The sequence below is a fragment of the Falco rusticolus genome, chromosome 1 (assembly GCF_015220075.1).
Source record: "Falco rusticolus isolate bFalRus1 chromosome 1, bFalRus1.pri, whole genome shotgun sequence".
In the NCBI taxonomy this organism is placed as follows: Eukaryota; Metazoa; Chordata; class Aves; order Falconiformes; family Falconidae; genus Falco; species Falco rusticolus.
Window position 1 is genome coordinate 112,937,495 of NC_051187.1, and position 23,469 is coordinate 112,960,963.

Here is a 23,469-nt window from a genome sequence, read left to right on the forward strand (position 1 = left end):
ACTTTTACATTTGCCATTGGCAGCACAAGTCATGTGAGTAATGCCGTTGGTTTTTTGTCACCTGATCAGTAGCTTGGTGAGATCCAGGCTCTTATCTGGTGGTAAAGACCAAGAATCCTCCACCTTTCAGGAGCCAAAATGAAATGGGTGGGTGGTTTTTTTCTGTAATTCAGAAAATTTGTTTCCTGTGCAATCTTTTTTAGACTAGACTAGGGCTAGACTAACAGACGAACTGAGACACCTAACTTACTTTTAATAACCAAATAAAGCAGATCACCAAAATCATCACTGGCAGCGAAAGCAAGGCCAGGACTCTGAAGTCTCTCATGTGAACGTTCCCTAGCTGCCAAAAGCTTGCATGGTTCAAAGCTCGCTCTTGGCACTGCCAAATGACCAGGGACTACCTCCTCCCAAGTCATCTGTTGGTTTGTGACAGGCCAAAAATTCAAAGAAATCCCACAGCTCTGTAGCTCTTTCTAGAAACCTCAAAAAGAAAGGCAATTTACCTCTCCTCTGAGATCTGCTGTCTTTACTTATGTTGACATTGAATTTACAGCGTAAACACTGAAAGCCAGAGAACTTCCACCCCAGCAGTACTCACAGCAGTGCACGTACTTGGCTCCTCTCACTCTATCCTTGCAGAGGGTGGCCCACTCGTCGGAACGAGTTGCAGCGTCGTAACGTATTATTTATCCTTATTCTACAGTAAGATTGCAAAGTCCCTTCAATCTTCTCATCACAGGCCCAGTGACGCAAGGGGTCTTTCTGAAGACTGCTTTCCTGTTAACATAAAAGGAAAAATCACCTGCAAACACCCCATAACACAACACATATTGTCATTCAAGTGAAATCTGAAAACTTACGCCATCCCAAGGAAGCACTCGGCTTGAATTCTGACGGGAGCCTTGCTCCCCCTCTCCTTCCTGGCAATAAATAGCACAGCCAACAAAGAAAGCAACCTTCAAGGAAAGATCCCTTCCCACCTATTCAAAGGTCTTTGAAAGATCTCCTGGGAAGGTGGGAGAAAACAGAGAAACCTCCCACCCACGGCCACAGCCCGCAGGCAGCTGCTCCGTACTCTGAGGCTGCAGGGAAGAAAGCCTCAGCCTTTCCAGACCCAGCAGGCACTCTGGGGCGCTGGGAAGGCACGGCCCGTGAGAGGGCAGCGGCCTGTCCACACACCGTCCATTTGCCCGCGCTGCTACATCTCACCGTGCTCTTGACAGTAACCACCGTTTCTTTTACTGATGGACAATCCAGCACGTGCCAGACCCCCCCGGTCGGCAGGTCACTGAAGGGAGGACCTAAGGCTTGGGTGGCAACACCTGAGGTTGGCAATACAGCCCTGCAGGAACGCAGGGGCAGGAGGCCAAGGCTCTAACCAAGGAGCTGCAGGAAGGCCCGAAACCAACACTTTGTCACCGGCGGGCCCCAGGTGGCTGTGCTCCGAGCGAGCCTGCGGGTTACCCTGGACAGGAGAGGTGCCAGGAAAGAGATTCATGCAGCTTAACTTGCTCTTTGGGGGGGATGCATCCACCATCGCTCACAGGCTGGCCCTGAAACAAAACAACTGTTTTTTCTTAATTTATAAGGCATGGAAGTTAACCTTGAGGTACTTCCACAGTTCAAAACGTGGCTCTTTTTTCCCTGTTCACGATCAAACAGTACAGTGTAATTCAAACCCACGTCCTGGCAAGGTGAACCGCAGCCAGCCATACCAGCTGCTCAGGGCACCCGCTTCCAATGATCTACCCTCTTTCCTGCTCAAATAATGTCAGAAGATTAAGTCACCTGACTTAAGTAATTACCCATCCTCAACCCCTGGCTGCACATGTTTCCTTGCCTGTGTTGCCACTATATCACATGTCCCTTCAACTATACAAGATTTCTTTTACAGAAAATGTGAAATAATGCAAACACACTAAATACCACAGTGCACTGACTTTTTTTGAACACTTTAGATACAGTATTTTCTGTACCACAGTGCAGTGACTTTTTTTGAACACTTTAGATACAGTATTTTCTGTACCACAGTGCACTGACTTTTTTTGAACACTTTAGATACAGTATTTTCTGTACCACAGTGCACTGACTTTTTTTGAACACTTTAGATACAGTATTTTCTGTACCACAGTGCACTGACTTTTTTTGAACACTTTAGATACAGTATTTTCTGTACCACAGTGCACTGACTTTTTTTGAACACTTTAGATACAGTATTTTCTGTACCACAGTGCACTGACTTTTTTTGAACACCTTAGATACAGTATTTTCTGTACCACAGTGCACTGACTTTTTTTGAACACCTTAGATACAGTATTTTCTGTACCACAGTGCACTGACTTTTTTTGAACACCTTAGATACAGTATTTTCTGTACCACAGTGCACTGACTTTTTTTGAACACTTTAGATACAGTATTTTCTGTACCACAGTGCAGTGACTTTTTTTGAACACCTTAGATACAGTACTTTGTTTTCTGTTCGAGTTTTGTGGTTGGTTTTTTTCAGGAAGAAACTGCAGACAATCCACGTCAGCAGCCATATTAAAACAAACAAGTCTTTCTGAACAAAAGGTGCTCTTTCTAGAGACTCAGGCTCACTCATTAACTCCAGAGTTAATGGACTGCAGATTCTTCAGCTTTTGGAACATACAATTTGAAAATTTTTAGAGGAAGATTGATCTTTATTTATATACATCTATAAATAAAGACTTCATACTGTGACACCAGCCACTGAGATGCACGATAGGAGTTCAGCGTCTTTTGAAGAGAAACAGTCAGGATTTTGGGCAAGGGACTACAAGCATGGATCCTCTTCTAACTCCAGCTGCAAAATGCATTTTCCCTTTTCAAATCCCTTGCTGGTGAAGAGGGCTGCATCTGTCAGGTGCCTCTTACTGCCAGGATTGCCACCTGCCCTCTCAGGCTAGAGAAGGGTCTGTCAGCCTCTGCCAAATGAATCAGAAGACAGTGACGCAAAGATACGGCGTGGAAGGAAATGACAGAGAAGAGCTTTGCAAAACTGGGATTTTGCTCTTAGTAACAATAAGTAGCACGAATTTCACACTGGCTCTAGCAGCTTGCCATCTATGAACAGAAGCAAGGAAAAAGGGAACAATACACAGTGCAATCCACTGCCATAAAGATTGCAGAAATACACCTTCATGGGAATCTTAAAATATGAAGAGAAGGAAAACTTGAGGGATGAATAGTTTTAGGAAGGCCAAACCATGTAAACAAAAGGTATCAAGAACAAATACGGGGGTGGGAGCGGCAAGGATCCAAACGGAGTGGAATGTGTTTGGGCTACAGAACCCAGGTATCCTGACTAGGAGCGATGCCTTGAACTACTTAACCACAAACAGGTCTCTTGAAAAATGTTATGCCCCTAAAGGTATTTACACAACAGCTGGGGGTCCTGATCTTCTCTCCATCAGCTGCAAAACATTTCATACCCTCAGCAGTTCTGGCCCATCACAAAGCAGTGAAAAAGCCCTGGTCAGAAACAAGTCAGAAATGCAAAAACCCAGAAGGAAATGAGACCAGAGGCAACTGATTTAGGACTGTTCGCTGTTTTCTTTAGCATGTTTTCCCTGGGTCTGAGTAGTCCGATACACTTCTGAAGGCGCATGGAGCAATTTGACATATTGAAGAGCGGGAAAAAAATAAAAAGACAGTAACAAGTGGTTGTTCCTTTTACCTTAGCTGTAAATCTGAGAACAACACCCAGTCTGCTGCAACAATCCCAAACAAGCGCAGGCAGATATACAGCATGCTGCTTGCCCTGACCAAGCCATAGAGCAGCAGAGAGAAAAATAAGGCTCTCTAGCAAGACATAAAAACACTCCAATCTGTTGTAAATAAGAGTCCAGTTTGAAGGAGGTCTGAACTCTCCTAATTCCAGAAAAACACCGCTACTGCCTAGACAGAAGGAGCCTACGCACAGAGGCCCAACAGCCCTGTAGCAGATGCAGATTTCAGCTGGTAGTGTGAACGCTTTCAGGGAGCAGTGTGGCGCAAGAACACTATTCACCGGGATTAAAAAAAACAAAAACAAAAACAAACCCCAAACATTTCAATCAGCTCAAACTAAATCTTTGACAGGGGCAAGCACCATCTTGGTGGGTTTTCTAGGGGGAGATAAAGAATTTCTGAGGAAGTACAACTACCCTTAGGGGAGGCAATCTGATCACCAATGCCACGACCACCTTGCTGTAAGTCCAGCAGATCTGCTGATGGGTCACAAAATCTCTAGGTTGTTTCACGTCATGCCTGGTGTTAAAATACTATATGTTTTGACAGGTTTGTAGGAAGAAAATTAAAGACCGACAGCAGTTCCTCTAGCTTCTGGAAAGGATTCATACCAAGAGGAACCACTAAGCCATCTGGTGCCAGAAACACAAGCCACACAGCTGCTGGAACCTCCCTTTCTGCTACAAGGGCTCAAGCTTTGCACTGCCCAAAAGGCGAGCCCATGAGCATGAACTGAGAGACTCTCTAAAGAGAGAATTTGTCTTTTTTTTTTTTGTAGGATGTTTTACTCTGGTCTCTCTGGAGCTCCCTAGTAGGGAAGGCAGATGTACTCAATGCTGAGATCATGTAGCTATCACCATTTACCATGAATCATTCAGCATCAATTACAAGAGACTATTTATTTTGTCTCCCTTGCTGAACCTACGCTGTTTTTCCTATGTGGGACTGTTTGACTATGTCTGGCTGACTTGATCACCAGGAAGAATGAAAGCAGGACGCCTGATCAAGTACCAAAACGTCACTCAAAACCACTAACATTTACAGTTCAATCTCTGATCAGTTATTTAACCAACTTCAGTTGTGAAAACTTATTTGTGGTTTTAAAAAAAACAAGCCTCAAAAAGTCTGAATCCACTTGAAAATAGTTGAAGAGATGAATTAGTAAAAAAAAAAAACCAACCAAGAAAACAACAAAACAAACACCACCAAAAAACCCCACACTGCTATTCAGTACAAACAACAAACTAGATGGAGGCAGGGAACATCTACAGTGTTTTTTAAAAGCATAACTATTATGACTGGTACTTCTGAGAACTAAACAGAGCAAGCTCTCCAGTGTTTTGACCTCCAGAAGGTCACGTTCACAAGTCAGCGACCATCAGAGACAAGCTGGCATTTCCAGTGCCCACAACAATAGATCCAATTACTTCAACCAACAAGCATTAAAAAGCAAATGCAGCACATAAAGCTCCTATTGCTTTGTTAATTCAAATACACATATCCACAGATATAAAGATGAGAGAACAGCACCCTTGCCATTTCTGTATGCTATACATGCTCTGTTTTCTTAACTTTCCTTACACATACTTTTTTTCCCCCTCAGTGTTTGCCTGTTTGGAAACACTTCACCCAAACTCAAATGAAAACAGGGCTGAGTAAACTGATTCAATAACTATGTTTTGTGAATGTCATTCTTCCCACCATTATTCACTGCAATTTTTCAGACTCGGCTAAGAAAAAAGCACCCTTTTGTTCCTTTTTCAATTGCAGATGCATAGAACTAGGTGCTCAGTAAAAAAATAAACTCCAAACTTCATACTTACTACTCAGTGACTATTTTGAATTTGCCAAGTAACCTAGCAGTTCAAATAATTGATTTAGAGGAAAAACAAGGCACAGAAACCTTCAGTAAGTACAACTGCTGAAACTAGTAAGTTAAAGGGGATCAACAGTATTTCATAAAAGGCAGATTTTAAAAAAAAATATCCAGCAATACCTACCAGATACCCCAGCCCTGGGGACATTTGGGACCAAATCTCAATGAAAACCCCTTCACAAGTACTCAGCATCCTCTCCCCTGCCCCACCGGTGGGGTTTGCCTTGCCCCCTGGAAGGCCTAAAGACCATCGCCAAGTCTGGCACCTCTGTGGGCTCCCATGCTTGCACCTTGGCTCCTGCGCTGCCCAGCTGTGCTAGCACTGGCTCAGTCTCACACAACAGGGCGAGAACTTGGCCACCGAAATCCTCTAACACCTCTGTATTCTCCCCGGGCACAGAGCTCTGCTCAATGACTTCCAGGCGGCACAGGAAAGCACCCCGGCGTCTGCCCGTGGGCGCACAGGCACGTACTGATTGCAGAGAGGAGCTGCGCTGATCTGAAAGGTGAGATGAATATGCAGTTTAATGTGGCTGTTAATGGGGAGGCAATTTAAGCCTACTCTGTAAATGAATTTTTACTTTAAATAAAGTTGTTCCAGGAATGCCAAAACTAAAATACGTATCAGGAGTGTACAAAACTAACCATGGAAGCAATATGGCCCCAGAAAAAGGCAACGTAGCTGATTGTAGTTGCTAATTATATATTATTAAGGACATTATACAGTGACCTATTAATTCACCTAGAGCCCTTTGTTGCTCTATTATCAATAACAAATGGGAACCTTCTGTACTATTTTGGGAAATGACCTTTCTCCACAGAGTAGTGTAGCAGGAGCCAGGAACCTCCAGAGCTGTAATTCCAGCTCCACCATTGACTTGCTGCATGATAAGGGAAAGTCGCTTTAACCTCTCAGGGGCCGTTTCTTTTTCTGTAAAGCTGTAGTGACACTCGCCTACCTCTCAGTTCAGTGGAGCGCTTTGCTCAGTTCAAATATTCGAGCCGAGCTTTGAGGATGCAAAATGCCAGATCAGTGTGACACACTGCTGCAGCTGCTTAAGGATTTTAACACAGCAGAAATTCAGCTGCAGCTGGAAGAACGTACTGCGCAGAGCTATAAGATTCCCTTCTCACAGGTGAGAACTTATCGCCACTGGCTTTAGGCTGCAAGTCACCACCTAGTAGCGTTTAACCCATCAGCTACATATCAGCTACAGAGTTTCTGAACACGCAAGAATGAAAAGCTGAGTACTCTTCCCCACCTACATGCCAGCAGAATTCAGGGTAATGTTAACAACTCCCGTAATGGCAAAAGATGCACCTAAAGTAACACCATGCAGAGACCGCAGGGTGAAAATTATTGGGACGAGCAGAGTGCACAGTGGATACTCATTTTATATAGTCTGGTATGTTTCAAATGTAAAAAAAAAAATAATACATAGTTGGGTCATAGGAAGTTACAGAGATTAAAAATTAGAGCAGGGACTGTAACAACACCGGCTCTTTCTCTCTCTAAATAAATAACTAACTACATTAAAGTCATGACTAAATGAAGTCATTCTGAAAACATGAATTACTTAATTTGCTTTGGCAGAATATTCCCAGGCTTAACCCCCTCAAAAATGTGGTAAAAGGTGGGAAACAAGATGATCAGTTTACGAATTACTGGCAGGTACATAAGCACACAATTAACGTTATAGCAAGGCTATACTCCCAACTTCGAACAAACCAATCACTTAACTCTTTTCCAAAGGGCAGAGATCAATTTATGTTCAACATCTTACTTCTCTCCCGCCTCACCACAAAAGAAAAGGTTGATTCTGAAACAGCATTTGAGTTGTCTAACTCCCTTTCATAATTTCACCAACAGCCTCCTAAATAGAACTGTGTGGCTTGAGACCCGTCCCTCTGGAGGAGTTTCCATTTCAGTTTCTTTGTAACTGACAGCACAACTCAAATTCCTAAATCTGCATCCCCAGTTCTTTGAAAACAAAGCAAGTCTCAGGGCATAGAAGACAACCTGAAAGCCATGTCACCACCCCCACATTTATGAGGACGCTCCCAGGGTGAACGCTGTTCCTCCATCACGACGATCCTCAAATGCCCTCAGAAACTCTTTAGCTATCATTTAAAAGCACTGTTTTACAGACAGATAGCAATATAGTTGACACAGGCATGTAAGCATGACATGATTCAAGTTTTATAAGAATTAAATTCTAGCAGTTGCTGAAATCCAGATTGAACTACGGCAGAATTCTAGACCTCGGCTATGGATCCATGGATATACAGAAAACAAAGGACTTGAACACACGTTACTTGGCAGGCGGTCGGGTGTAACACTTCAGAAACAAAGGTGGGTGTTTCCTCTCCTGGGCAGAAAGGTTTGACTCGTGTGGAACACCATGACCCGAAGACACGGGCCCTTACGGTCACTTTTGATTCTACAGCTTACTCCTGCAACATTTTGAAATTGATTTTCTTTCACCCAGCAGCTTCATGAGAACAGTTTAAATTGCAGCAGCAGCCCAAGATCAGTAGGGGAAGAAATGAGGCAGTTGCTAAGAGAGCCTTTTACCGGTTTACGAAAGTGTACCCTCAGATGGGCAATCGCAGCCCTAAGGCGGACTGACCCCACCTGGGCCAAGGACCGAGCGCCGGAGGGCTGCGCGCTGCTGCCCAGCCCATCTAAGGGCTCCCTGGGAGCACTGCAAGGGAGCTCCGAGGGCTGCGCCTGCTCCCAGCCACCCCTCGGGCTCCTGGGCACGTCGCTGCTGGTCCAGCAGTGTCATCAGAGACCCTCCTAAGCAGTTGTTTTCTCTGTGAATCACCGTCACTGTTTCATCGAGAATCATCTAGAAAATGAAGTTACTGAGAAGTTGGCTGAGGGGTAATTTTCAGAATCAAAAGATTCAACTTTGTCATCTGCAGCAATTTGTTTCTCTCCGTTGCAATTTCTTGGTATCCAAACAATGTGGTTTACTACAAACGCTCTGGATTAAGCACAGGAGGAGAGAAAATGTTACGGCATTTAGATTTAGAAACAAAAAAAACATGAGTAGCCTTAATTCTGTCCAGCTTGTGCAACATTTAAATCTCTATTTCAGCTTTCCAATGCAACATTATTTTTCTTTGTGAGTTATGCAAGTCTTGTTTGTGAAAATATTTCCTTTTGGCATGATTTTGTGATGCAACCTACCTAAGGAAATGCCACACTAACCCAAGGATCCACTTAGTCCAGCCTTAATCTGAAGCAACAGCCAATAAAGAAAAAAAATTATGAAACCAAAACACTTCAAACTGTCCCACAGAAATGTTTTCCTTTGAACTTCAGAAGAGACAGGACACCAGAGCAAAACAGGCTTGTGAGACACACCCTTACTGCCTAATGTGTTGACCTCTGCTGCTCTTAACAGGTACCAATGAGTCCTGCAGTGTGGATAGAGGGGAAGAGTCAGTAGCGGAGAAGGGGGGAAAGGAGCAAACCAGCAAACTGATAAGGCATTATTTTCCACATAATGTCCACAAGCTTACAGATATCTCAGGATCATAACATTTTTGGCAGAAGCAGTATACAAATCCTTAGCCGTTTCTTACTTAGACCTGGAAGTAAAAGACAAGCATCCGAGTAACAATAAAAGCTCCTAGTCTAAGCTTCCGACATCATAAAGCACATTAATTGTTGCAGTTCGTGATGTCACTAAAGATCCTTTGTCCAGTCAGACTAACCATATACAGTTTAGAAGTAAGGTGAAACGAGCAGCTTACTCTCTGCACTTATTTTACAGGCTTTGCCAGATTTCACCAGGCAAAAAATAAAGGAAACTTGTCCTTATACCTACATTCAGTGCAAATCCCTAATAATTTTCAAACACATTCAATATCCCTTCTAGTTCAGTTTGTGAAATCCCCCCTGTAAGATGCAAACCAGGAACTTCTTAGCACCCTTTCCTCTGTGGATTATTTTGCCTACTCCAAAACACTAAGAAACCTTCTCTAAATAAGAATAATCCTTACTGCGATGGGTGAACTCTGTTTCTCCTGCCACGAGAGGAGGGTCTGCCATCACAGCCTGGGAACCAGCTTGGCTCCTTTTCCCCATAAGCAGCAGGACGCATCTAAGCACAGTTGGCTTGTCTCTAAACTTCCCATCCTCCACACCTTCCTAGGATGGTGCCTGTTATGTTCTAAGACTTGATGAGAGAGAGAAAGAAGACTAAAGGGTAAAGGTAACAAAGGGGTCAAGAACAGATGGTTTCCCCCAGATGCTGCTAACAGACACGGAACAACATTTTCGCACGACTTCAGAAATCCTTGTCCTCTGCCGGTGAGCTCTGTCCGAGCCTGGGTTCACCAAGGTTACAGGAAAAGAAAAGGTTGTACTTCTGTTGATCAACGCTGCTAAGCAACAAGTCATAAAAACTAACATGACTCTTGTCTTCCGCTGGCTGCAATTAGAAAACTACAAACAGGATCTTTGTGTCACAGATTCAGGGCTCAGAGAAACCTTTAGCTGCGTGACTCGGTAATGCTGCCAGCCAGGCAGGCAGTGAGAGTACCTGCTCATCGCACATACATCTTGCATCCCCGGCCACTGCAGGCTGCCACAGTGCAGGTCAGCTCAGACATCTGAAGTTATCATACTCTTTAGGTTATAATGCTCACTTTCAACAGAAGAAACAGAGCAAAAAACCTGCTGATCCCTGATTAACTTTATAAATATTTGAGTAATTTAAAAAGGCGTGTTACTAAACTAAAGCTTTATTACACTACCAGTGAAAGAGAGCTAAACATAAGAGAAAATGGAAGACTTCGTAACTAACATACAGCAGGAACTCACTTTGCCGTAGTATTTTATGGAAAAATACAGAAATCTCATCATGCATTCCGAGAAGTGAAACTTCTTGGTTACAAATGAAAAAATAATTTACAAGGACTACAAGGACTTCTAGCTTCTCCCCACTCAGAGCACAACTGCAAACAAAACCAGCTAGTTCCAAAGGACAAGCATCTACATTAGACTAGTCCTACGCAACTTACAAATCCAAAAGATAGAAAAGGGAATTTAATTTATCATTTTTGTAAACCTCACGCAGCAAATGCTGCGGGTCACATCAGCTTCTGTGGCTTGCCAGTGAACTGTCATTCTATTATTAACTATTAACTATTAACATAAGATAATACTTATGTTCCCATGAGAGAAAAAAAAAAAGAGAAAAACAGACATTCTTCTTGTCACTCCATAACGTACCTTTTCCATAGACTACCATGAAGGTCAGGTCCCCTCTTCCCTGTTCGTTCACCAGCTGAACCATACCTTGCTACAGCAGCAGGGAACAGAATATGGCTATCATACTTCCATTCTAAGTATGTACTAGAACTGCTTATAAGTTTTTCATTTTGAAATTGTTATTCTCTATTCTCGATCCACAGATTCTGTTAATGTTCTAACATGGGATGGGTGGGTTATTTTGAAATAAACAGTAAGGAATATGACCATGGAATTTCTGAACTAGTTTTCAGAAGAGGAACCCTGTTGTTAATCAACCTGTGCAACGCTGATCATCCAAATCGTAAGTTCCAGGGGAACACACTGATTTTTCTTTAAATACATGTTTCATCAACTTTTGTTCATTCTTAAAATTATCTATGTTTTAGAATAGTTCAGCAGGAATAATTATGAAGGCACACTAAGCTCTGTAACAATGTTTCTCATTTAACTCACGGATAATGTTACTCCTTGACTGTGCATCCAAGGGGGGAGCAATCGAGCACACTGAGTAAGGAAAAGGAGAAATAAATATGTTTACATGAGTAAGGAGCAAGCCAATAATTGAATCTTGCTGCATTACTTTAAGAAAGAAAACTTCAGGAAGGGAACTGCATAACGTTAAAAAAAATTAAAATAATCTATATTTATTACTTAGATTGGCTCAATGCCCATCCCCAAAAATCTCAAGACTCACAAACAGCCAACACTGCAGATTTCACAAATAAAGACGGAACAAGTGTGCATAACAGGAAGTAATGAATTTACAGAAGGCGAGGGCAGATTAGGTATCAAGGAAAAGTTTTCTATTACTTGAAGCAGGACATTACAACAGAACAGTAGTCAAGAAGGGGTCACTGGGTCCTGTCACTGAAAACAGAGAGATTAGATATGAAAGGAGTAAGTCACACTGGCAGCATGAACGTGCTAAGAGCATTTTTTCAACCTTAAGTAACACGGCTGTAAATATACATGGGGCTCAGAGTAAAGGCTACTGAACTGTAACCCTTATACCGCACCGACCTGTTCCAGAGTCCTGGGTAAATCACTTGATCTCACCACACTTGTTTTTCCAGCTGTGAAACACCAGCAACATCTATTACACAGGGACCTGGGGAAAAGTTTCACACTTACATACAGCTGCAAGCTCCTTCATAGGATATCAGTTTGTGTATCTGAAGAGTTTGTTCCTTACCTCCCATATCAATTTGACTAACAGTTTATCATACCTCTAGGTACAAACTTAATCTTGCTGTATTTTCTCATAGTTTTACTATTTTCTCATACTGTTCTGCAGTAGCTGTGGTTTTAAACGTTGAGAGCAACTTCACAGCTCTAGAAACAAAGAATTTGTCAACATCCTACTCAACAGATTTGTTTAATATCTTTTCTCAGAAGCCTGTTTACTCGAACGACTATGTTTTAATGCATTTTACCCCACTAAATCCCACAGAGCTAGAAATAATGAGCTGAAAACGCTCTTCTCTATCTTGGGAAATACTGGATTGTTGCTAAATTGTACCCTACCAGCTAAAGCTATGCGGTCCTTCTGAAGACAATACATTTCCCAGCCTGTGAGGACATAAACAAAACCGCACAATTAATTGAACAGCAGCTGACTCCAAAACATGTCACAGCAAAATTCTACAAGCTATAAACCAAACAATTTGACTCTCACATGTGAAGCTCGTTCGTAGTTTGCACAGTACAGCTTTTCAATTTGGTAAGGGAATCACTGAAACACAAAGCAGGGACCCCTTATCTACTGTGCCATTTCCAAAGACTCTTTTCAGTATAAGGTTATTTCTCTGTCTACTGAAGCATGAGGCACAAATGAACACATGAAAGCGGCAAATCTAATTTTCATTAAAGCTCTGCTTTAAGAGGAAAATACAGTTGAATAAAATATAGAACTTACTTAAGCCATTGTACCGTCTTCTGCTAAAAGTTCATTAGTAAATTAATGACACTTTAAAAGAAGGAACAAAACGAGAAAATGATGGCCCATGGCTCAAGTGGATTGACAGATCTGCGTCCAGAAAACAAATTGTGAAAATGTGGCAAAACATACTCTGCTTGAGCAGCCATCACTTAAACAAAGCTGCAGGTTCTGTTTTACTTGCTTGGCAGTTCACGTGTAACAGACAAGGAAAACAGCAGTCCCTGACAAAAGAAAAAGCAGTGACAATAATAAAGGTTTGATCTAACAGACAAGCACAAATGAGGTCACCTCAAAAACTATCACCTGATACAAATGGACTATCAAGACACTGAGAACTCACCAGTTAAAAATGCTGATTCTCTCATCGATTCATTTTCCACCTGACTGTCATTTCTTCTACTAGGTACCATAAAAAAAAGAGTTAATATTTAAAGCTGAAGGAATATAAGACATTGCTTTCAGTTTGGGGCACTTTCCGTCATATTCAATGGGGACTGTTTAAATAGAAAAGAAACTGTAAGTGCTGCATTTTTTTCACAGCTCAGCACAGCCATAACGAAGTTGCTGTGCTTCCGTCACCACCTGCATCCCTTCAGCTACTTCTACGTAACCGATTGCAGCAATCCCAAATTACTCAGCTGGGATGCAAAGTTTAAGGAATAGGAATAAGGGGGTCAGAGCACTGAAGTTCAGACAATTTATGTGGTGGAAACTGCTAATAACAGCTACACTGGTGCAAAATTTCTTAATAAAGAAATGCCTTGGCTGTATGTCCCACAAACCACCACAATGCTCTTTGTTAGTATTTCACTGCAAATATACATGGGGATCATTGCTTTTAATTACAAAGTATTTTTACTTTGCCTTGTGGTTTGTGTTTTACTTTCCAGTCATACTTCGTATTTTTAGAGTAAAAATACACGGACAATTACATAGACACTGTCATACACTGGAAAAAAACCAAACAACTGAAATGCTAGTCTTGAGGATGGAGGCTTCTTCTGCATTAATTTATGCCTCTCTGACAAACCAAAGGAAACAAAATCCTCAGCATTTTCAACAGTCAATCATCTTTTCTAATAGTTCCCAAATTATACCTGCACAGGAATGAAAATTCTGAAGCACAGAAGTCTAGCTGGAAAAAGTAAACTTAGCTGGGAACACAATATAACAACTGGGATGAGGAGAAGAAACAAAAAAAAATTATTCCAGAGAAGAAAAAAAATGAAGGAAAAATGAAGAGGATCCAAGTACACCAGTTCATTGCTACCCTGGAATTCTCTCAAAAGTTCACTCAGGTTGCCAGAACAAAAATGCTGTGTGAAACACATACTTCTTTGGAAGTCAAACAGGTGAAACAAAGCTAAAATTAGAGACAACATACCTTTTATGTATGTGGCCAGAAAAACCAAAACTATAAAAATCATCACTTCCAAGTATTATTTTTTTAAAAGTCAAATTGTGGAAGCAACAGTAGACTTATAAAATCTCCTACTTTACTGGTCTTCAAAAATAAGCATTTTTTCACTTTAGCCTTCATATTTCACAGAATTACAGAATCACAGAATTGCTTAGGCTGGAAAAGACCTTCAAGATCATCAGGTCCAACCATTAACCCAGGAGTGCCAAGTCGACCACTAAACCATGTCCATAAGCAGCGCATCTACACATTTTTTAAACACCTCCCAGGGATGGTGATCCCACCGCCTCCCTGGGCAGCCTGTTCCAATGCTTGACCACCCTTTCAGTGAAGAAATTTTTCCCAATACCCAATCTAAACCTCCCCTGGTGCAACTTGAGGCCCTTTGCTCTTGTCCTGTCACTCGTCACCTAGAAGAGACAGATCCCACCCGCCTACAGCCTCCAATCAGGCAGCTGCAGAGAGCAATAAGGTTCCCCTAAGCCTCCTTTTCTCCAGGCTAAACACCCCCAGTTCCCTCAGCTGCTCCTCACAAGACTTCTTCTCTAGACCCTCTAGATATTTAGTAAGTACAAGGTGAGCTCTGCTTTCTAGCTCATGGCTTAGGAAAATGCTTCCTCCAGATTTGTTCTCAAGGAAAATTAAAACAAAAGCCAAAAAGTACTTTTGGTTGTAAGCAGTCATGTCTTCTGCAGGACAGGGAACCCCAGACACAACTGGGCATTTTGTTTGAACCCCCAAAAATGAAGTCAGGTCAGAAAACCTCAAACCGTTATTACTACAGTTCAATTATTCTATTATAAAGACATCATTTAAAACATCATGGGGGACATTTGTTCTGATGTCCACATTTAAGAGTCTAACTAAATCTTGCTTTAATGTAAAAACACCTATTTAGAAACCGAGATGGTTTAACTTCCTTTCTCCTAATGTATAGTGTATAATAACTGACTATAGCTTCCAAACACCACTATATTCTATTTATATGCATACAGTTTATTTAAAACTAAGAATGTTACCAGGTGCTGCCAGGGAGTCCAATATTCTTGTTGTCACTCAAGGTGAGGAAAGAAAAAGCAATCCATACTATCAACAACTGATGCTGTATTAGAATGGAAAGCTGCAGTGCCAAAAGCTCTGCAGAAGATCCCACGATTGGAATAAACCTCTGCACCACCACAAAACTTTCTCTCCCACCCACCCAAAACCAGTTACATTTTGACACAGGCATACACAGAGGTCTATGGCATTTTCAAATAGAAGATGTAGAAATGTGCTTTTTCCCAGTCTGTAGCAATCTCCGAGTAAAATCTGCTGTCATGATCTTCACATATACAGAATCCTACAGGATTTTTTTTCCAAGTACTAGATAGATATTCTGTTACTGTCTGCTGTAGTAAAACATTTGAATCCACACATGGAAAAACTGTATTTAATGTTCATGTTTACATAAATGACTTAACAAGAACAGAGTAGAATGTAATGCTTAGAGACCATCTTTGAAAGCTTTCAGTAGCAAGTCAGCTGCCAGCCCAGGAGACAACACACCACTAAGAACTTTTTCTTCTAGAAGTGGAATCTTATCCTTGACTGCCAAGTGACTCCGGAAATGTTCCAACATATTTTCTTGGATGAGATTCCACATCCACACTTTCTGCTGTCTCCGTCGTTTGGCAATCAACTCACCGCTTGTGAGCATGAGGTCATGAAATTCTGTCATTTTATCCCACATGTCCGAGATACCTTCTCCGGTTTTGGCAGAGATGCGCATTACCTGTTGGATTCAGAAGAATTTTTAAAGCCAAGTAACTACTGGGCTTGAGGGTTCAATTTTTGCATCAGGTAGATCGCATGAAAACTAAGAAATACATAAGACAAGCTTCAGTACACTCACTTCATGAAGCTCTAAGCAAAAACTGGAATGCTACCAATTATAAACGGACCCTGAGACCCATAGTATTTGGGATAAATAGGCCTTGTCCAACTGCTGTTATAATGAGTAAGAATAACTTTTAACGATTCCTTTAGCTAAAAGGTACAGTGTTGCTGTTTTACTGAAATGTGCAGTTAATTACATATTCTAGAAGATATACTCTGGTGGCTACTCTTTTGCACTTAAAATATTCCAGAAAGGAAGTATAGCGACTATTTTTTACATTTGCTTTCCAGACTAGGAATTCATTTTGCCAAAAGTATTTCAGACATCCAACATGATCTTTTAAATGGAACAGCTGTTTTTTAAAAAAAATAGGTCTCTCTCTTTCCCCAGTCTAATGGATAGGATACAGCACCTACACATCAATATTTTCTTTCTTCAGTTATCAGACACTGCCACCACTGAAAGAGACAGATTTCTGATAACCTGTTTAATTAACTGGCCTCAGTTCTTTTGGGTCATGTTTATCAGATGTGACCTCTCATCAGATCTAGAAACAAGAACTACAAAATTATGGCTAAGCCTCAAGCAGCCCAGCAGATTTAAACTTAATTCAATGTGTCAATTTTAATACTAGCGTAGAAAAACCCTCCTTTATATATACACGTATATAAATAAAGGGAGTGAGAGTGTGTGTGTGCGCTTGTTTTATATACCTATATTAAAGTTAGTACTGAATCTTTTCCTTAATAACTTAATAACCTTTTAATACATGGAATACTGCATTAAAACTAAAGGCCCACAGGATAAGAATTCCAATAATCTGGACATTGCATACACAAGTAGATGAGGGCTTTGCCCCAGAAATTTTATTATGTGAGAAATTTAAAAAAAAAAATAAAGCAATAAAGGAAACACATGAACAAGTGAAAGAACGAAGATAATCATAGGCTTCGGAGTTATAAAAGAGAGAGAGAAATAGTTTGTGGGACATTTCAAGATATGCATAGTTTACAAAAACCAAGACAAGTTTGTACCACTACTGATGTTAGTAATAGGTCTGCTAGTGCTGAGATTGTAGCTCAGGACAAAGAATCACAGGGAGCAGGACTGGCTTTGCAGTGTTTCCTGGAGCACACCTTGAGATCAGAGGTGAAACAGAAACAGAGGCACTCCAACTCTCTAGCACAATGTAAAACTAAACAACAGAACTGAAATGTTTATGAAAGAGCTCAGGGGAGACTAGTATAGCTAGATGAGATGTTAACAATCCTAACTAATTCAGCACTTTTTCTGGGGGAGGAAAGAAAAAACAAAACCACCAACACACCAACAACACAAATCTGCAGCCAACCCCCCCACAAACCATAGTGAAATACACCAACCTTTGGTCTCCAAACCTTTGAACGTCTGCGAAGCAGCTTCAGAGCACTAACATATTCAGCCTGTATTCTTCGTGCAGGCACAACCAAATCACCATCAGCTTTATTTATAGCAACTAGATCTGCCATCTCAATTATACCTCGTTTGATACCCTAAACGGAACATGGGAGAGAAACCATGAATACCCAGAAGGAATGAGACGTGCTGAATTATCGCAAAAAGCAGGTCAAAATGCTTTGCTAGTTTCTCGTGGCTCTTACTGACTTTGTGTTTGTGTATGTGCTAGTCATGCAAGAGTAGTACCAACAGCCTCTGCCACTACTAGTTATTACTTTAACACAAGAACACTAAATATGGACATAAGTTTACATGATAACCTCTTTCATGTGTAGACTTAAGTTTAACCAAAACATGACCAAGTCTCCAAACCTATTTATATTGATTTCTGTTTTCCTCTAATACAAAGCCACTCCCCAAAATCACATATAACTAGACAGGCCAAAGTCAGTCAGAGATTATCAAAATTTTACATTCCAATACTTCCAAAATCAAGGGGGAATATCAGATCCTAACTGTGCAATAAACTGGTAAGACACTGAAAAGACTTCAATAGTAGCAGCGTAATTTACAAAACACTATTGAGACAGACTTTCTGCACAGGTACTACACCCTGATTTAAGTTCCTCTCTCAAGTCCTAGGTAATACTTAGTAAGAGAATCCAACAAATACCTGTAATTCATCTCCACCCGCAGGTGGCAGCAGTAATATAAACATATCAACCATATCAGCCACAGCAAATTCCGACTGTCCCACACCTAAAAAATGAAATCCAGAGTTCACCATTTATTGCAAACTTTCAGTCACATTAATGACAGTAATCATGACAGACCCCAGTACTGCACCACGAACAAATCCCTCTAACAAAACAGAGACAACAGGAAACAACAGTTTTTTAAAACGTCGCTTTCACAAAACATACAGGACTAGAAAATTGACAGAATGGGCATACATTTTCAACCAGAGCTCATGAAAGCATGAGAAAAATCAAGGATGAAAGTATGCAGTTAGTAACACACCTTGTTTAGACATCTTAAGAAGATAAATAAAACCCTAAGCACATACCTACTGTTTCCACAAGCACAACATTGTAGCCTCCTCCTTCACATAGCAGAATAGCTTCATTCGTCGTCCTTGTTACGCCTCCCAGTGTCCCTCTGGTTGGAGATGGTCTGATGTACGCATTCATGTCTCTTGACAACTCAGTCATCCGTGTTTTATCACCCAATAGAGAACCTTCAATGTTTAATGTTACATTATTTCAAAAGTGCAAAACAGCCAAACTTCCCTCTCTCCCCCACCCCCAATAAATTAGTGAGAAAAGACAGATCTCAGACACAGTCATTCTAATAAGAATATCCCAATAGTATCTGCTCAAGAGTTTGCTGAGGACTGGGAAGTTACTGCCTGGTTCTTCTGCCCATCAAAATTTGGAAAGGCCAGATATGCAGCAGACCTTGCTGCTATAAAACATGAAGAATTTGTTCTACGTCAGAATGAATTCTACAGTTCCTGATGGCTTTTTGAGGCCTATACACAGCAGGCCACACAATCAAATCTTTGCTGTTTCTGTCCAAAGCGACAAATCTCTGCCTTTGAATCTGATTATGTCCTGACGGTGGGTGTTTGTTTTTAAGAAAGCTGTCATGCATCCCTGCCTTCTTTCCATTCATACCAACTTTAAATCGGATTCAGTGAGATCTACATGCATGACGCACATTACAAAAGATCAGATGCTCAGTTCTTCCAACTGTGCAGTCTTGTTATCATACTTCGCTATTCTATTGATGTGCCCTGAATGTATGCATTTAAGAATGTATCTCTTAGCTCCAGGTCATTGCAATGCTGAAGGTTTGTTTTTTTCTTTATAAATAATTACACATTGCAACATCTTCTCTAACAGTATAGAAGCTGGAAAAAGGAATGCTGTTCCCTGGCAGCTGCCCATTAAAAAAAGATCAAAATCAAGGTTCTATTATTTATATCAGAGATGCCATTAAGCAAGCATGGCCAGTCTATAACTTCCCTACAATTTTTGATTTGAGTGTGACAGATTACAGCCACACAACTTTGAAGAATTTCAAATTTAGGGAAAAAAACCCTAAACCAAAAACATGCTGTGAGACAAATGGTCAATGGTACTGCATTAGGAGACCCTGAAACCAGTATAGTTGACAGAACTCCAAAAATTCCTACTGAGAAGAACTAATGAATGTTCTAAACTCCAACCAAATCTACATGCTCAGATTGCAGCATCCTCTAAGCAGTTTTAAATTAACATATGTCTCCTGCCCAGTGACCAGCATTACCATTGTGAAATTTAAGCAGAAATGAATGCCCTGATACTTCTTCATTTATAGGGAAATAAATAAATAAATAAATACAACTAGAGAGAGAAAACAGCATCCATCTAAAGTTTCAGACAAAGAAGTTGTAAGGCAATATTTGAATACTGGGGAAAAGAAAACATGACAAAATTAGGACACATATCTATTTCCCAATTTTGTATTACATGGGGGAAAAAATCAAAACATAATACAACAATTATTTTTAATAGGTAACTTTTACATGCCCCAATTTTTCCTTCATTTGGCCCAAAGAAATACTCCTATCATTGACAAGGTGTCAGAAACCTGACTTAAACTTTAATTCACACTCACCACCACTTGTACTAGAGGAAGGGTCTACAGCCAGCACAGACACTTTGTACTTTCTTTCTGTAAGCATTTTCCCAAAGCATTCTATGAAAGTTGATTTCCCAGCACCAGGAGGACCAGACAACCCTAAATCATATTAGAAAGAATAAAACATTTCATAAATCAAATAAATAACACAACACAGGAACATCTAAGTTGATAACAATTCATGCTTTAACACAGTATCACAACAAAGGCAAATGAAAGCTATGCCACAACCGCTAGATCCAGCTAAGATGGATCTATTTATAATTCTAAATCACTTGAAACACACTACCTTGGTTCACCCAACGCAGCAGCACTTACTTCACCACCCCTCATCCTACCCGTACCAACATAACATTGGCTTTACCCGTCTCTATTTCCATACTGACTTATCCTTCAGAACTTCAAATATCCTAAACCTGGATTTTTCAGATTTACTAACTATTTATAAAAGAAACACTCTAAAAGCAAAAGCCCTTACCTTGAAGGGCTAGTATTTCAAAAAATAAGGCGATTTACTTGCATGTCAAAGCACACCAACTAAGATTAGCACCAAACATTCCTCACTCCTGTGCCCAACTGCTTGTTCTTACTACCTCTGCACACACATAAGAGATAATAACTGGGCATGAAATACTTTAGTTGTCCATCTCTTTGTAAGCAAAAAACGTATTATAGTTCCCAAGATAACCAGGTTCAAGTCTCCTCAGCGGAACATTAGGCTGCTTTAAAGGCCATAAAACAGGAGGGTAAGTGGTTTTGCTTTTGTAAATTGAAGAACAGATTCAGAAAGTGTTCAAGAAAACACCTTCTTTGGGAAAAGATCGGGTCTGCTTAACTACATTCTTCCCTATCCAAGGGCATATAATAGCAGTACCAATCTGCAAACTACCTAACATTTCAGCTTGTAACAGTTATTCAAAAACCACCAAACAACAGCCCCACAAGAAGCAATAATAATTTCTACAGCTTTTTCAAAAGCATTTGCCAGCTCCAGCCATACTGATATTGGGCAAAAGAAGTGATCTAGATCGGCAATCCAAGTGACCCAAGAGATCCAAGATTACAGACCACGACACTTAACAGTAATGATAACAAAAAGTGAGGACTGTAATTCTGTCAAAGCAACTACTGGACAGACATAAAAGGACTAACCCACTCTAAAGGCAAGTGGCTTTCCTTGATTTAACTTTTCTTGTTCCCTGTGGTAGGATAATACCTTCTGAAGAAGCACCTGGGCTACTTTCTTCTTCCTACTCTGAGTTGATTCTACAAGTGTAATAGCTTCTGCTAAACAGGCTCTGTGACCCTGGGTTAGTCCATTGTAAAGTCTGTCTACAAGTCTTTGTTCTCTATCAGGAAGTCCCTCGATTTGCTGGTCAGGGGCCACTTGCTGACACAGTTCTCTCCTCAAACCGCTGGAGGAACATATCCATGAACATATCCATTTTGTAGGACAATGGTGCACTGGCCCAAGAGATTCAATATGCAGTAAATCTGCTCTGGAAGTGAAGTGACAGTTCACGAAGTAAGTTCTTCTAGAGAAATAACAATGAGGGAATCTCAGCAGCAAACTGGGGATCTTCATCTTGTTTGGAATTAAAAGTACCAGAGGTATCAGTTCACTTCCGTTTGCACATCCCCTAAAGAGGAAAAAAAAAATTGTTTTTACTTCCTTCAAAGCATCTGTAAGGACTCAAATGAAACCTAGGTACGCAGGCAATCATCAGCTTTATTTTATCCATACCTACCATTTTAAATACAACAGCTCCCTCTTCCCATTAAAAAAAAAACAACAAACCAGAACTGAAAGAAGCTACAGAATCTTCAATAGCATAGCATCTCTCTATTATCATACTTAATAAACGAAAACATTGTAAGTAAGCAGGTAAATAAAAAAGTGCTTCAAAATAAGACAGCCTCTAAGAGCACACATAGTACCCTAAAAACCCAAGAACAAACCAACCTTTATGCTTACTGAAACTGCTGTATATTCCACTTTCAGGGCTGCAAGGTTTTTTCAAAACAATTATTCAGGATGAGCTTTTTATACCTTATTTCCAGAAGGAAAACACACACGCACCCCCCACCCCCCAAAAAAAACCCTCACCCCCCGACGAAGACACCAGAACATTCAGAAATGTGTCCAAGGAGCTGAAGGCTCCCAGCGGACCGCCACCGAGCAGCAGGCCCAGGCGCAGCCTCCACCTTCCCCAGGCCTGCTCCGACCCACCTCAGCGCCGCCAGCAGCCCGGGACGCCGGCCCACGGAGGCCGGGCAGGCCGCTCCCGAGGCCTCGGGGGAGAGGCTCACCCCGGCCGCCCCACCGCGCTCCCGGGACACCCCCACCTCACCCCACGGGCCCCAGGCCCCACCGGCACCCACCGGCCGCCGCCGCGGGGAAGTGACGCCTTCCCGCCCAGCCGGAACCGCCCGGCCGCGGCCCCGCCGCGCATGCGCCGCCGGGCCCCGCCGCGGCCGTGAGGCGGCAGCGCTACCCGGCCGCGGGGCTGGCGGGTGGCGAGGGTGGCGGAGCCCGACCGGCTAGGTCGGAGCCGCCGCGTCCTGCTGCTCTTCGCCAGGCGTCCCGCCCCTCCTCGGCCTGGGCCGCGGCTGCCTGCGAGCCCCCAGCGCCTCCCCCGCTGCGCCCTCCTCGCCGGCAGCGCCTCGCCTCTGGGCGGCACGGCGGCCACCCGTGGCACCGAACGGCTCGGCGGCCTACCGGGCCGCTGGCTGACACCACGGGCACCCCGAGCCAGGGCCGCCACCCCGGAGCGCGCCTGGAGCCGGGCCTTCCGCAGCACATGGGGCGAAACCTCGCCCTAGCCTCCAAAAGCGATCCCAAACCCTAATCCAGCATCCTGGTGGTCTCACAAACCAGCTAATGGACCCGGTCAGTGCGAAAAATAACCCCCTTGAAGGAACGTTAAAGACTAACGCAATACAGCACAGGGACGCGGTGCAGCAGTGGCGCCCAAGCCTCTTAAGCCCTCGCTCTGGACCCACTTCTCATCATTTCACAATGTAATTAACCGTTTCCCTGCCCTGCCCCTGTAAGGAAGGATGGTGCAGATCACCCTTTCTCTCCGACACAACAATTTACTATTCCATGCTTTCATTTCAGATATCAGAAGGGAGAAGAAATCCTTCAACCCACCCAAAACATGTTTATTTAATAATTTTCTTTTCAGTCTTCTGCCAAATTAAACCTGAT

The 23,469-nt window shown here is 42.1% G+C and overlaps 1 protein-coding gene across 2 annotated transcripts; it reads right to left on the bottom strand.

Moving 5' to 3' along the window:
• Positions 1-15,675: 15,675 nt before the first annotated feature.
• Positions 15,676-22,685, bottom strand: MMAA (metabolism of cobalamin associated A). 2 transcript variants are annotated; one of them, XM_037396694.1, is made up of 7 exons: positions 22,641-22,685; positions 21,411-21,898; positions 20,235-20,357; positions 18,640-18,810; positions 18,247-18,332; positions 17,519-17,668; positions 15,676-16,031 (listed from the first exon to the last, which is right to left on the bottom strand). In XM_037396694.1, the coding sequence occupies exons 2-7, from the start codon at positions 21,841-21,843 to the stop codon at positions 15,744-15,746; spliced, it is 1,251 nt and encodes a 416-aa protein (XP_037252591.1). In that variant the 5' UTR covers positions 21,844-21,898; positions 22,641-22,685; the 3' UTR covers positions 15,676-15,743. The 2 variants fall into 2 exon arrangements, with proteins under 2 accessions (XP_037252591.1, XP_037252600.1); XM_037396703.1 differs by lacking the exon at positions 22,641-22,685 and adding an exon at positions 22,489-22,610.
• Between the last annotated feature and the right edge of the window lie 784 nt (positions 22,686-23,469).